Raw genomic sequence first — 14,478 nt, forward strand, 5'->3', positions numbered from 1 at the left:
AAACAAAATTCAATAATAGATTGTGATGGGCACAGATCTGAGACAGAAAGCAAATTGGAAAGGAGTGTTTTGAAATTATTGTGATTTTTGTTATGACCCTGACTTTGTTTTATTTTATTTTTTTTAGAGGAATGACCCTAACTTTATTGATAAATAAAAATGTAATTCCTACAGTGGCGTCCATTTGCTTCAACCTAAACTATATACTCACATCAAATGAAATTACTCAACTCTAACTCATCTCTATCTAAGTAACAATGGTCACAGAAAAACTAATAGTATCACGCAAATCACAATTTGTCATCTTAATATTCTATAATTAAAAAAAGTACAATTTATTGTATTTATAGCATTGTTGTAAATCTGTTGGTGGTGATTTTGAGGAAAACCAACTACCGGAATAGTCTTCACTTGATGTACTCTCTAGTGGCCCAAGTAGGGCTCCACCTTGGAGGTTGTCTTCAACCTCTAAAACCCTCATTTTTGAGAAAAACAAAAATCTCAATTCAAACTTCAATCCTTTGTGTCTTTTTCATTTTACATATAAATCAAGCAAATCATATTTTGTAGCTTAAGGGATGTACATTCTAGCCATATAATTAATTTTCTAAAATAACCAACCTAATGCATGAAAATAGAGGCACAAAGTTTCGGTTCAATACCAATGTTGGAAAACAGAAAAGATTAACATAAGAACATAAATTTATTTCTACAGGTACCTTTAATTTGATTAAAATTACTAATTAATAGGGTGTGTGTAAGTGTTTTACAATGCCTCTCATGAACAAAATATTATTGAGCTTGTATAATAGCATCCACGGCATAGATGCTCTTTTATATATATATATATATATATATGAAAAATGAATCGTTGGGTTGTTTGCTACAATACCATACAATAGAGAATAATCATCATCTTCACAGACCAGCCCTTGCTCCCTTTATATGGAAAACCATAGGGTATGCAGTGCTGGCCCAAAGCCCCACCCAAAAAAATAAATTCCCCTTAGGGAAAAAGGTTCCACTTCTCATGATTAAAAGCCCAAATTTTTATAAAATTATATATATTTTAAAGGTAGTGCATTTTTTTTTAATTAGTGATATTAATGATACTACAAATTTTTTAAAGGCTGTTTTTATAGTGCTTTTAGCACATTTTTCCTTTTTATTTCTATTAAAACTCTTAAAATACAAGGCCAATAGAACCCTAAAATGTTTCCAAAAAAAAAAACGTTGCAAATGAGTTAAATTATCAATTATAGATTAATCTCTCCTAATAGTTTGAGACTTTAATTTTTGTAAACTGATATTCTACCAGGCCACACACCAACTAATAAAATTAAAAATATACACAACTTTACTTAACTATACATAGTCATATGTCCAAAATAAATTATATTTTTTTAATCGTAATATATTTCTATTTCTTTTTATTAATATTTATAGTTCAACTATAATATTCAATTCTCTACGTGAAATTAACATTAGTTTAGTTGGTATTATTCATCAAATTATGTATTTAATGTATCAAATTAACCTTGATTTGATTAATATTAAATAATTTTATTTAATTAATATTTACATATTAAGGGCCTTGCATAAAAATTTTGCCATAGATTGGGCTACCCTAATGGCCTGTTTGGGAGTTTAGAGAGGGAGGAGAGTAGAGGGGAGTAGAGGGGAGGGGAGTAGTGGAGAGGAGAGTAGAGTAGAATGATAACCCTCCACCTTGTTTGGATGTTTTTATAATTAGTAAGGGGGAAGGGAGTAATTAGCCCTTCCCCTTGTTTTTAACAGTGTAATTTTATAAATATAATAAGGGTAAATTAGGTAATTTACTTTATCAATAATTTTATGTGCTCTACTCTCCCTCCAAATCTCTCCAATTTGGGAGAATTAAAAATGAGGGGGTTGGAGGTAGTTGAAACCCCTTCAAACCCCTCCAAACCCCTCTCCCTCCTTCCTTAAAAAACTTCCAAACAAGGTAATTAAATTACTCTCCTTCCCTCTACTCTACTCCCCCTCCTTTTTTAAACATCCAAACAGGCCATAAGGGTATGCAACAAAGAGAAGTAACTTTTAGGCAATGTCAAAATAAACTAGGCTTTAATACAGTTTATTATTTTGCCCAATATTTCTAACATAATAATGTTATAGATACAAACTATTCATAAAAAAAATAGTTTTATTAAGCCCTTTGTATCACACGGGCCATTACTTTTATTAAGCCCTTTGAATTAAGCTGTTCTTGCCTACTAGTTTTTGGAAACCAAGAACTCCTAGTCCTACTAGGTTTTAAACTCCTAGTCCTACAAGGTTTTACACTCATTGAAGTCGGTTCTATTTTGCATTAATATCTGACTTTGGGAAGAAACTAAATTAAAAAGCAACAAAACCAAAGAAAGCAAAAAAAATAAACAAATTACTTTCTTTTTTTTTGGTAGAAATAAACAAACAAATTACTTTCTCTCCAAGATTTTCTATCTCTCGCCAAAGTTTCAGTAGCCGACCATGGCTATGTCTATGCTTTTGGGTTTAGATGCGAGCACTCGTATGGGAATGCAGCATCGTAACTTGAAAAGCAACAAGAAGATGAAGACGCTCTTTTCTGGTTCTGGGTGTGATGAGGAATCAGCAATCTCAATGTTGTTTTCTACTACTGCCAGTACCAGTAGTGCCGCCATGAACGGTGAAAAGAAAGCATGCAATGTTATTAGGATGAAGGTTTTTAAAGACTTCAAGTTGGATGACTATAACAAGGAGAGTGATGCAAAGAATGTTACGGACTCTACTTGCACTATTGACTCTTGTTGTTCTAGTACCACCATGCTGAACGGTGCTGATGGGATAACAAAGAAAAAGAGGATTGTGGTCAAGATCAATTTGGCTGCATGGCGGCAAAGGAAAGCGCAAAAACAACAGACGGAACCAAGTTCGTCAACTCAAGCCATCAACACATGTTCCGAAAAGCAACAACAACAACAGATGGAATCAAGTTCATCAACTCAAGCCATCAACACATGTTCTGAAAAGCAAGAGATCCAAAAGGAAGAGGAGGGAAAGGAGAAGGGGAACTCATTAGAGTTGAAATTGGAATCTTCAAAAAGAAAGCTACAATTGAGGTACCAACAAGTTCAAGATGCCAAAAGAAAGATTCAGTTGGTAGATTTGAGAGACATACCTAAGCCTGAGCCTGACATTAATTTCGCCAAGAAGTTCAAGTATCACCGATGATCTGCATGCTGATGTTGCACTCTCAAGATTTTTTTTGTAAAGTTTTTGTTTAGATTCGATTTGATTTTTTGAATCCTTTGTACTTAGTTGTTTAAGCAACCATATTGATCATTTTAGAATTCAAATTTGTTGCATTTGGATATGTGTACATCTTTGTTTGTATGGCATTACACATGGTTGCATATGCAATCTTTGTGTTATTAAATGAAAGCTTTTCTTTTCTATTGGTTTATTGATTAAAGAGCACACAGGATTTTTTTTTTAATTTTAGAATACTTATGACTAGGGGTGAAATTGGTCAATTTCAATTTTTCCGTCAAATTTATGTTTTCAGTTTTTGCCATATTTGGCACTGACACCAAACCGAAGTGACTGCATTTCAATCGGTTCAATTCAGTCGGCTTCCAGTTTCTTCTAATTTCTTATCAACCAAACAGAGCAAAAAATAAAATAAAACCTATTTCCTTTTATTTTCCCACATTTTCTTAGCACCCAAGCGCCAAGAAATTCTGAAAGAGTGACAATTTTAGTCTAGAAAATTAAAAAGGAACAAATATAATATGAGAATTAAAACTATGAATCATATGTTACTAAAGAATCGATCTCTGATTGTTACATTCTATTGTTCACTGGATTATTGGAATAATTTGCTCTTGTCGTGAATCTTGTAAGTTTCAGTTGATGCGTAAACTTTTGTAAGTTATCAAAGTGGGATGGGAGTGGAAGATATGATTGTAGCATTCTATTGTTCCAATTGTTTACTTATATTTGTAACAGTGGTATTTTACAGAAGATTTATTCCAGGGGTTGTTTTGATAGAACCTTGGAAATTTTCTTAGGACTTAAAAAAGTCTTTTGAACTGCCCATAAGTTCAGTGAGTAAGTGGATGAACTGCATATTGTATATTTAATTTCAATGCTTTAAAATGGCTCTATGTGCCTGTCAAGACCATGTGAACAAAAGTGTAGGCTAAATGCCCTTGTTCAGTAGGCATTTTTCATGTAGTATTATCTATATATGATCAGCATCTTTCTAACCCTCTAGCTTATATTTGTAACAGGGGTGTGGTCTTTGGGCTTGTGAATTTGCATGAATTGGGAATCATTCATTGGGACTTAAAGCCCAAAATGTGTTGATAATCAAGGAAAGATCTTTATTTGCGAAGCTTTCTGACATGTACATTTGCAAGTGCCTCATCAAGGATATGTGAACTGTTTGCACCCTTCATCTACAACATTTTTAACCATTCTAGCTTGTAAATAATGCTTTTCTAAGCATAAATGGATTTTCAAAATGCTATTTCTTAAATCATTTTTGACCATTCTAGTTGTTAAAGTTTTTTTCTTCTATGATGAGTGATTGTCCTTGAGGTTAAGTATATTATTTGACTGAACCCACTGGTCATTGGGAAAGGCAGCACTTGGATGCCGCATTAAAAAAGGAGAGTTTATTTTGTTTTCGATAGCATTTGAAGGCACAAAAGCAGAACCAACAATACCAAATATTTCTAGTTTAGTTTATAGATTTAAGTATTGACACCTTATGATTGGTCTTGATCTCTAGTCAAACCTTGTATAGGCTTGCTGGCAGGAGGGTGGCTGACCAGGATTGTTTACTTTGAACTGATATTTAAAATATATATATATATATATATATATTAAATGATATGTTCTTTCATGGCAATTTAATTATATATCTAAGGTTGCAAGAAGACTTCTTGTTGAGTGTGAATCCAAGAGGGAAATATTCTCTCATTAGAGCTGGATATGGAGGATGGCTTATGTATACTGCTGCCTCAATGGAGACTTGGGTTTTGTTCTAGAACTTCTTGACAGGAACCTGGCCTTTACTTGTCTTTGGGGGAAGGAAAATATGGTGTTACTGATATGCTTTATGCAGCTGCCAGGAGTAAGAGTTCTGAGGTTTTACTTGTTTTTGGGGAAGGAGAATTGAGAATATGGTGGAGCCCATTGGGGATATACCTTCAGTTTACAAGTGGGAGATGATGAACAAGGCTGTTCATGCTGCTGATAGATGAGGAAATTTGAATGTTTTTAAAGTAGCTTCTTGCCGATTGCTCTGACATTTTGGCTTATAGAGATATTCAGGCTCAACTTTCCTACATGCAGCAGCTGGGAGAGGGCAGGTTGAGGTGAGGCTCTAACTACTATAAGCTAATGGAAAACTGGCCCTTTGTTTTTGTTCTTGTGCACCTATTTTTTGTTGTTCATAATACTACCTGGTCATACTTCACCATTACATAGAACTAGGAAGTTTAATTTTGTCATCTCCACCCCAAAATATATATATATATATATATATATATATATATATATATATATATATATATATATATATATATATATATATTTGGCAGGGCCACCTAGTAGAGCCCAGGCATAAGGTTTGAAAGGGTGTAAAGCTAATTATTGTATAAAGCTAACATTCCCCTTAATTAAAAAGTTGGTCAATTCTTAGGAAATTCATGTCTTGGCTCCATTTGGTAGTCACACATTGTATGTGCACCAGGCTGTGAGAATGCAAGTGACTGAACTTGGCAGTGTCAAGGGTGAAGGTAAAGCCTACCAGCAAGCAAGCTTCATTGAGTTGGGAAGTAAAAATTGTATCCCCTAGTTGCACATACATTATACAAGCGAAAAGTGCCACCTTTATCATGTTGTGTGTTCTTTGGTTACTATATATGTCAAGAGACTGATTGAACTCCACTTCCCCATCTACTCAGCAGCATTCCAAGCAATCAAACTTGCAGTCCACCACAACCTTCACTATGTTATCTTTGAAGGAGACTCTAAAGAAGGCATTGAAGCCTTATTGCATCTTCACTCACTTCCTCCATGCTTCCTTGCTCCTTTCCTATCTGATATTAAATTGGCCTTAACCTTACGCTCACTCTCTCGCTGGGGTTTTAATTTTGTTCCTAGAGATGTAAATTTTCTTTTCCATGATATTGCTTGTTGAGCTGTTTTTTTTTTGTTTGTGGAACAGCCCCATCTCCATCTCCTCCCTTCTTTGATTGGGTCCAATCATCCAAAGATAGAGGTGGGCTGGGCCATCCTCTCTTTCCTCTTAATATATCATTATTCATTATTATAAATAATAATAATAATAATAATAATAATAATAAAAAAGGGGGTAAAGCCTACCAACAAGTTTGATTATGTTGGGCTATAGCTGGCATGCATAAAGTTTATGTCTAGTTTGGGCTTGTTGGGCTAGGGGTCAAAATAGTCATTATAACATGTTGATAAACCAAGCACATGCTTAAAGTGAAATTAATGAGTGGTACATTGGTGAATATCAAATATTATTATTATTATTATTATTATTATTATTATCATCATCATCTAAAGTCAAAGTTAAGAAAAAATTCAATTAGATTTATAAATTAAATTTTAAATTGAGCTATAATTTTTTGACATGTGTCTATTTAATGAAAATATGATTCTCAAAAAATAATTTTGGTGAAGATCTGATCACCAAACTTATTTTGAAGGAAGCAATGGAAAGAATGGGAAAGGGGAAAAAGATTTGAAGGAAGCAATAGAAAGAATGGGGAAGGGGAAAATCGAAGAAGGCCTGAGAGAGGAATGTGCAAAATAATGCGTGAACTAACTGAATTTGAAAACGAAATTTGTGACCTTAAGTATGCGTTTGAATACCGCTTATTTTACTAAAAACTGAAAATAATAAAAAATTAATTTCTGCAACACTGTTCACTCTTTTAACATTGTGGCTTTGCCTACTTGCACTGTTCATGTCCCGTGAACAGTGCAAGAGGCGTTTCAAGGAAAAAAAAGAAAAGAAGGCAAATGCAGACGTGAGTCAAAGATGCGCAATACAAACGGAGCCTAAATCTCAACTAAAATTTCATGCGAAAAAGTGCAATTTCCTCTAATTAAGGTCACCAAACAAAGGAATTAGTAAATTTCTTCTTCAAATTCTAGCATCTAACTAAATTCTGTCACCAAATATTTCTTCACACTAATACACTTGAAGATCCACCTCACTCTCTTCCATCTCATTTCATCATCCCAACTATTTGGATTAAATTACGGTGCAATAGTTAAAGTTATTATGTGGAGAAGGATTTCCCCAGCTGACCTAATATTAGCATTATATATATATATATATATATTCTACTATGTAGCAAAGTCAAAAGAGAATTCCAAAACTTAGCAATGCAACCGCATCAAAGAAAATAGAAAAGAGAGGTAGTCGCTTCTAGTCTTGTGTTTTCTTGTAAGAGAGTATAATGGTGTAGAGATTTGGGTTTCTATACTATTATATATCCCTATTTTTATAGTTAAATTTCTTTGTCATCACCGTGAAAGTAGATAGTTTGCCGAACTATGCAAATTTTTATATTCTTTGTGTGCTTAATATTTATTTTCCACTTATTTTCCGTTATTGATTTAAATCATGGTTGCTATTTGCACAAATCCGAGTCCATACGGATAAAATCTTCTTTGAACTTAACAACCTAGCATCCAAGTCCAAAATATACAAACATATTCAAAAAAATAATAATAATTTCAGCAACCAAAAGATATTATTTTATTAGTAGGTATGTATTGGAAAGAGAGATGTAGGGCATGTGGAATAGGCAAGCCTAGATACATTGCACAAGATCAAGGTAGAAGTGCAATTGTACCACCAACTTGCACATATTCTCTCTACTAAGCAATGTATCATCAACCAACACCATCATTTATCTAATCGTCTGTCTATGACTTGCTAGCAATGAACATTGCCGTCGTTTCCGATATTCCAATAGTCTTTCCGATATATATATATAAACCACTCTTTAATCTATACTACTATTTAAGAGATTTTCCTATTTAAGATCCTCAATTTATATCCTTAAAATACCGTCAAATTCATCCATTTCTAAGGCTTAAATCATAGGAATAGGCATGTAAAATTAGAAACTCTTAATTTTTAGCTAAATTAAAAAAAAAAAAAGTTTTCTCCCATCTCTACATTTCTCTCTCGCGCTAGTTGTCAAGTATTAATACAACTTCTTCTTTTTGAAAAAATATAAAAAATGAAACTATTTTTTTTTTCCACAAATTTACCATTTTTTTTATCACTAAACTGTTTTTTTTTTTTTCTCACCTCTAGATTTCTCTCTCATATTAGTAGTCAAGTACTAATAAAAAATAAAAAGCTTTATCGCACGTGCAAAGTGTGTGTGATGAGAATAGTATATATATATATACACACACACACACTAACCTCATCACACGCACTTCACACTTGCAATGGAGTTTTTTATTTTTTGAGTTAAAACTTTTTATTCATTGCAGTTTTATTTTTTTAAGAAGAAGTTGTATTAGTAGTATAAATATCTATACTATTTATAAGAAGATTTTCCTGTTTAGACTGAACTTTTATGTGGTTCAAAAATACTTTTAAACCTTTTATTTAATAGGAAAAAAACTTGAGAATAACCCGATAAAGATATATCTCCAACTCCACATAAAATGCCTACAAAATAAGATACTCTCCTACTAATCCAAGTCTTCAAAACAAACTTATCCAATTTTTTTTTAAAAGAAAATTATGATACTAGACAAAAAATAAAAAAGTCTCGTTGCATGCACAAAGCGCATGTGATGAGGCTAGTGTGTGTATGTGTGTGTGTATGTGTGTGTCTATACATACATACATACATATAAGTTAAAATTGAGAGAAAATCTAATTAAATCTCAAATTGGAGTCTAATTTTGTATCATATTTCTTATTCTATTTCTTAATTTTGATGCAGTTATTTATTACACTACAAAATCAAAGAATCCAAATTAATTTTCTTAATTTTTTGTGCTAAATGAGCTATAAAGTGAGAAAACCATAAAATCAAAATTAATAAACATTTGAAAAATCACCACCATTGATTCATTTTTCATATATTGTTGTTGTTGTTGTTGTTATAAAAATAGTGGTAGGACAAATTAAAATTGAGAATTACATGGATAACAATTTAAATGAATATATATAAACGTGGTAAAATTTTAATACATAATTAGTTTTGTTTATTTGTAATTGTATCTTATGTATATACATGGAATTACAAGCTAATTTCTGTTAGAAAGAAAAAAAAAGTTTTTTTTTTTATAAAACATTTTTTAAGGTGCTACATATATAGGTTTGTTGTTAGTTGTTTATTTGGGCAATTGTGCTGGATATTCTACCTTTAATAAAACTAAGGTTACAACAAAATCAAAAAGACTCAAATTTGAAAGGAGGAAGTGGTTATTCAAATAAATATTTGAAACTTGACTTTTGAAAAGTTTAAATAAGAAGTTTGTTATCTTTTCAAAAATTTTGAAAATGTAGTTGCGCCAGCTATGAGCTAACACAAGTTGTAGGTGTCGTGATTGAGTTCTCTCTTCAAGAAACAAGATTTTCTTTCTAATTTAATACTAATTTTCCTACAACTGCTTCTAAAGAGTAAAGACTACTAAAATGATGTAATAAGTTATGGAGGATGGTATGGGGAAGACAATATAGCGTGTAAGTAAGTTAGAGGAAATGATGGCTCACACCCTTCATGCTTTTTTCTTGGTTCTTAGCCAGTCTTTGGGGGTTGACATCCTTATATATTAGCTTCATTAAAAGGTCTAAAACCAAGACAAAGCTAAGCTGAAAAACTAGCTAGGTCAGTGAAGGCAGTGCCTTAAAATGAGGTTTTCACTACTTGATTTCTTATTGTTATTCCTCCTTTGTTGGGTGCTTGCAAGTGAAGGCAATGACAATATTAGTTTTTATGAAAACTATAATGTTACATGGGGTTTTGATCATGTCTTTTCTTTAAATCAAGGACGCGATATTCAGCTCTCTTTGGATAGTTCTTCTGGTTATTCTCTCCCTCTTGTTTCTTAATTTCCCCCTTTCATTCTTAAAGATCAAAGGATTATATATTCCCCTCAATTTATGATATACTTCTTTTACTTTTTCATTCTGTAAAAAAGTCTTATTAAATTTTGCCCATCTTATATTTTGTATGTTGTAGCTCCCTATTCTTCTTTTTTTATATATGCTATGTATCATTATTCATTAACATTCAAATTTTCAATATGAATAAACTTAAGTCAACTAGATTAAGATGGAAATCCTAAAGCTTTGCAAAAATTTCATTTTTGGGAAGTTCAAAATTTCAAAAAAACGAATAAAGAATCTTACCCTAGTTAGATCTCCTCTTATGGTTTATGTTTTGTCAAGGATATTTACGGATGATCGGTCCTTTTTAGCTCATCTCATATAGTCTCTTGTTATCGAATAAAGAAATTGGTTCTAATGTCAATTACACTAAAAACTATTTGGTGTGTTGATCTAATAATAAAAAGTAATTATCATGAATTGGATGCCATAGATTTAGAGCCTACGATTTAAACAAATTATTATAGTTGTGAATTATAATATGGATTACTTAAAATTAAGAGTTGATAGAGCTACAACACAAAATCGCTTGTTTTAATTGGTTATGGTAGTCCTCCCTTTGGATTCTCCAAGTCCATACACGGATGTAAAACATGTTATATTTTATAACTAAACAATATAAAATATAATTGCTGAAGATGTTTTGATTGCTTTCACAGTTTCAGAGTATTCACCATCAAAGGTTTAAAATTATTTTGAAAGTGAAAAATAATATTAATAATAAATTTTTACTATATCACAAATAATATATAAATAGTAAAACATGTTATAAAGGAAAAGTTTTGAGTATGAGCCGAGTTTTCAAAGTCATAAAGTTTTCCATGTCAAGCACAAACTAGCTATATATTCCACGTCGAATCATATATCTTTCTGGGAAAATTGTATCTGATAATATTCAACCAAATTTATTTACTAAACGAAATTTTCATGAGACTTGCAAAGTTTTTACATCGGTGATGCAAAACTGGTGGCTCTTAATTCTCTTTATGCTATAATCTTTTATATCTTGTAGGGGCTGGCTTCGCATCAAAGCTAGGCTATGCTTCTGGGTTATTTCATTTGAGGATGAAGCTACCAGACAAGGATTCTGCTGGAGTAGTTACTACATTCTATGTGAATTCCAAGCCCCTTCTTTTTTCATTGTAACATATAGAGATTTTATGTTTCACTTTTAGTGTTCCACTTTATATTCCATCGATCGCATTATATCACATGTTCCTCTTTTCTCTTTTTTCGTTTTTTACGTTACCAAAATTATATATACACACACGCACACTTAAGATATTACCATACAATGTTGGAGTGGAACACTAAAATTAGGACAGAAAAATTTTATTCATTATGTAACGTTCATGTGCATGTGTCTATATATAATTAATTTTTTTCCTTTTTTTTTTGCTGAATAATTTTTATTTCCTTAATATCCACAAAATGGAAGAGACTGATTCAAGGTGATATGCATGTATGCAGTTAAGTTCACATGGTAATAATCATGATGAGCTGGATTTTGAGTTCTTGGGCAATAGGGAAGGGAAGCCATACACATTACAAACAAATGTCTTTGCAAATGGTCTCGGAAACAGGGAGCAAAGAATTCTTCTTTGGTTTGACCCCACAACAGATTTTCACACTTACAAAATTCTCTGGAATGAACATCAAATCGTGTAAGAACAAATGAATACAATAATAGTATAAATACAAATAAAATACACAATTTTTTTTGCAACATTTGAGGTGTATTGTAATTAATGCAACTTTCAATGGTTTTAAAAACTGAATTGGGGCAAAAACTATTTTTGTCTCCAGTTCCTAATTCAACCCGGTTTTGATCGGTTTTGGCAAATTTTTTACCAATTTTCACTAGTTTTGAAAGTTTTTACTTTTTACGGGATCTAACTAGTGCTCGATTCCCAATTAAACCAATCAAACCGACTGGTCCAATCCAATTTTTAAAATCATGCAACTTTCACACATAAATTTTTTTATTATTCACTAATCACAATTTGCCACCTTAACTATCCAAAAAAAAAAAATGATATTTGTTGTGGATCCATACCCTAATCTCTCTCTCCTGCTCTCTGTCATACCTAATATGATGCTTTTCAACCTTGTGTATAATTACAGATTTTATGTGGACAATGTCCCCATTAGAGTGTTTAAGAACAACAAAAACATTGGAGTTGACTACCCATCACAGCCAATGCACATAGAAGCCAGCTTGTGGGATGGAGATAGTTGGGCAACTGATGGAGGTCAAACAAAAATTAACTGGACTCATGCACCATTCAATGCACACTTCCAAGGATTTGGCATTGCCGGCTGCCCAGTTCAAAACTCATCAGACATTCAACAATGTTATTCTTCCAAGTATTGGTGGAATTTGGAAAAGTATTGGAAATTGGATCATAGACAACAAAGAGAGTATGAGAATGTGAGAAAGAAGTACATGAACTATGACTATTGTTCTGATAGGCCTAGGTACCCTACACCACCGCCTGAGTGCTTTAATTGATGAGGAGCACAAGAATGAAAGATAACGAAGTTAATAAAATACAGGGTGAGCTGCAAGGGGTCCAATGACACTGACACCAAAATTATGAGAAACTTGGATCAATTTCTCACTTTGTTCTTTAAGAATACATTCCTACATTTACAAGTTGTTAAAAATATGTGCGATATTGGTTTTATGTGTATTAATGTGTAATGGTTCTAGAGGCCCAATAATATTGTGTGTACTTTTTTTTATAATATTCAAAATAGTATTAGAGCCAAGTTTGATCTTGGCCGAGTTTATGTAGCAAACACAAAATCCAAAAACACACTGCAATGGTAGAAATAACACTAATCTATAAACCAAAATAACAACAAAAAAAAAAAAACACCTTATCTTAAGATCTCCTCTCTCAATCAATTATCTTCCACAGACCAGCACACCAAACGCTTATACAGAATTCGATTACCAAAACCCAACAACAAGTCTAATATCTTGTTAATGTCAAATGTGTTCCCACATGCCACCATAAACTTCAATGGTGGTCTTTTCCATACAGATAATTGGGCTGGACAAGGAGTGGTCATACACAATGCATTTGGATTGGTTATGGTCTCACTATCTCAACAGATTCCTCTACCTCATATTATCCATGAAGTTGAAGCCCTAGCAGCGAGACCAGCTTTGCAATTTGCTCTTGAACTAGGAGTGGATGGAGTTATTTTGGAGGGAGACTAAGATACTCACCACTGCCCTTCGAAGTACCTGCAACTCCCTGGCACAGTTTGGTCATATTACGAAGGATGTGCAATACCTTGCCTCTTTTTATTATTTTTTGTGGGTGAAAATAGTCAAATACCACGTCTTGGCAAAATTTGTGGCAAATTAGCACTGTTTTGGAAATATTTAGCAAACTACCACTTTTTTGTACTCGAGTTTCACAAAATCGAGTTCTAAATAGTACTCAAGTTCAGTGAACTTGAGTTCCTATTGAGTCGCCAACATGACACTGCTGACTTGGAATTTGTGTAATTAAAAAAATAATGTGGTACTATATTACTGAAATCGAGTACTTCTTTATAGTACTCGAGCTTCATATAGTCGAGTACCTTGTTTTTCTTTTTTCTTTTTTTTTAATCTCCCGAAGGAACTCACTCTTGCATCTTCTCTCAAATTCATCATCTATTTATAGCCAAAGTTCAACCGAAATATCAATAGTTACACCGACATAAAACTTGTCAATTCAAAGAAAATGGCAATTATTTATGGCCAAAGTGTCATCCATTTCGGCCAAAAGAAAAGAAGCATGAATTTGGATTGCATGTCAGGTGTTGTTCCTGGCCATCTTCTTTGACAATTCATGAAGAACATTTAATGCAAGCTCTTGCATTTCTTCAGGCATGAAACTTCTTGAATATCATGCATCTTCCTAATATGGGCATGCAAGCCATTTAATGGTTTGTTGGCTAATATCAGGCCACTAAGTTTGACTATTCAAGCCATTCCAACAGAAACAAAAAGTAGAAAAAGGGAAAAAAAAAAAAAAAAGGTACTCGACTGCACTAAGCTTGAGTACTATAAAGAGATACTTAATTTCGCTAATATCGAGTACCACATTATTTTTTTTTAAATTCCAGGTCAGCAGTGTCACGCTAGCGACTCACTAAGAACTCAAGTTCACTGAACTCGAGTACTATTTAGAACTCAATTTTGTGAAACTCGAGTACTAAAAAAGTGGTAGATTGCTAAATATTTATGAAACAGTGCTAGTTTGCCACAAATTTTGCCAAAG

At 32.7% G+C, this 14,478-nt stretch overlaps 1 protein-coding gene across 1 annotated transcript; it reads left to right on the forward strand.

The window, feature by feature from the left end:
- Positions 1-9,931: 9,931 nt before the first annotated feature.
- LOC142618403 (xyloglucan endotransglucosylase/hydrolase protein 2-like) lies at positions 9,932-12,707 on the forward strand. The gene is made up of 4 exons (XM_075791327.1): positions 9,932-10,112; positions 11,208-11,308; positions 11,666-11,859; positions 12,320-12,707. The coding sequence occupies exons 1-4, from the start codon at positions 9,938-9,940 to the stop codon at positions 12,705-12,707; spliced, it is 858 nt and encodes a 285-aa protein (XP_075647442.1). The 5' UTR covers positions 9,932-9,937.
- The last annotated feature ends 1,771 nt before the right edge of the window (positions 12,708-14,478 follow it).

This window comes from Castanea sativa, chromosome 12 (assembly GCF_040712315.1).
Source record: "Castanea sativa cultivar Marrone di Chiusa Pesio chromosome 12, ASM4071231v1".
Classification (NCBI taxonomy): Eukaryota; Viridiplantae; Streptophyta; class Magnoliopsida; order Fagales; family Fagaceae; genus Castanea; species Castanea sativa.

Excerpts from the sequence above, each read along its gene's own strand:
- LOC142618403 (XM_075791327.1), top strand. The coding sequence starts at position 9,938 with ATGAGGTTTTCACTACTTGATTTCTTATTGTTATTCCTCCTTTGTTGG. Across the intron at positions 11,309-11,665 it reads GAGTAGTTACTACATTCTAT|TTAAGTTCACATGGTAATAA; the intron begins GTGAATTCCAAG and ends GCATGTATGCAG. Across the intron at positions 11,860-12,319 it reads TGGAATGAACATCAAATCGT|ATTTTATGTGGACAATGTCC; the intron begins GTAAGAACAAAT and ends GTATAATTACAG.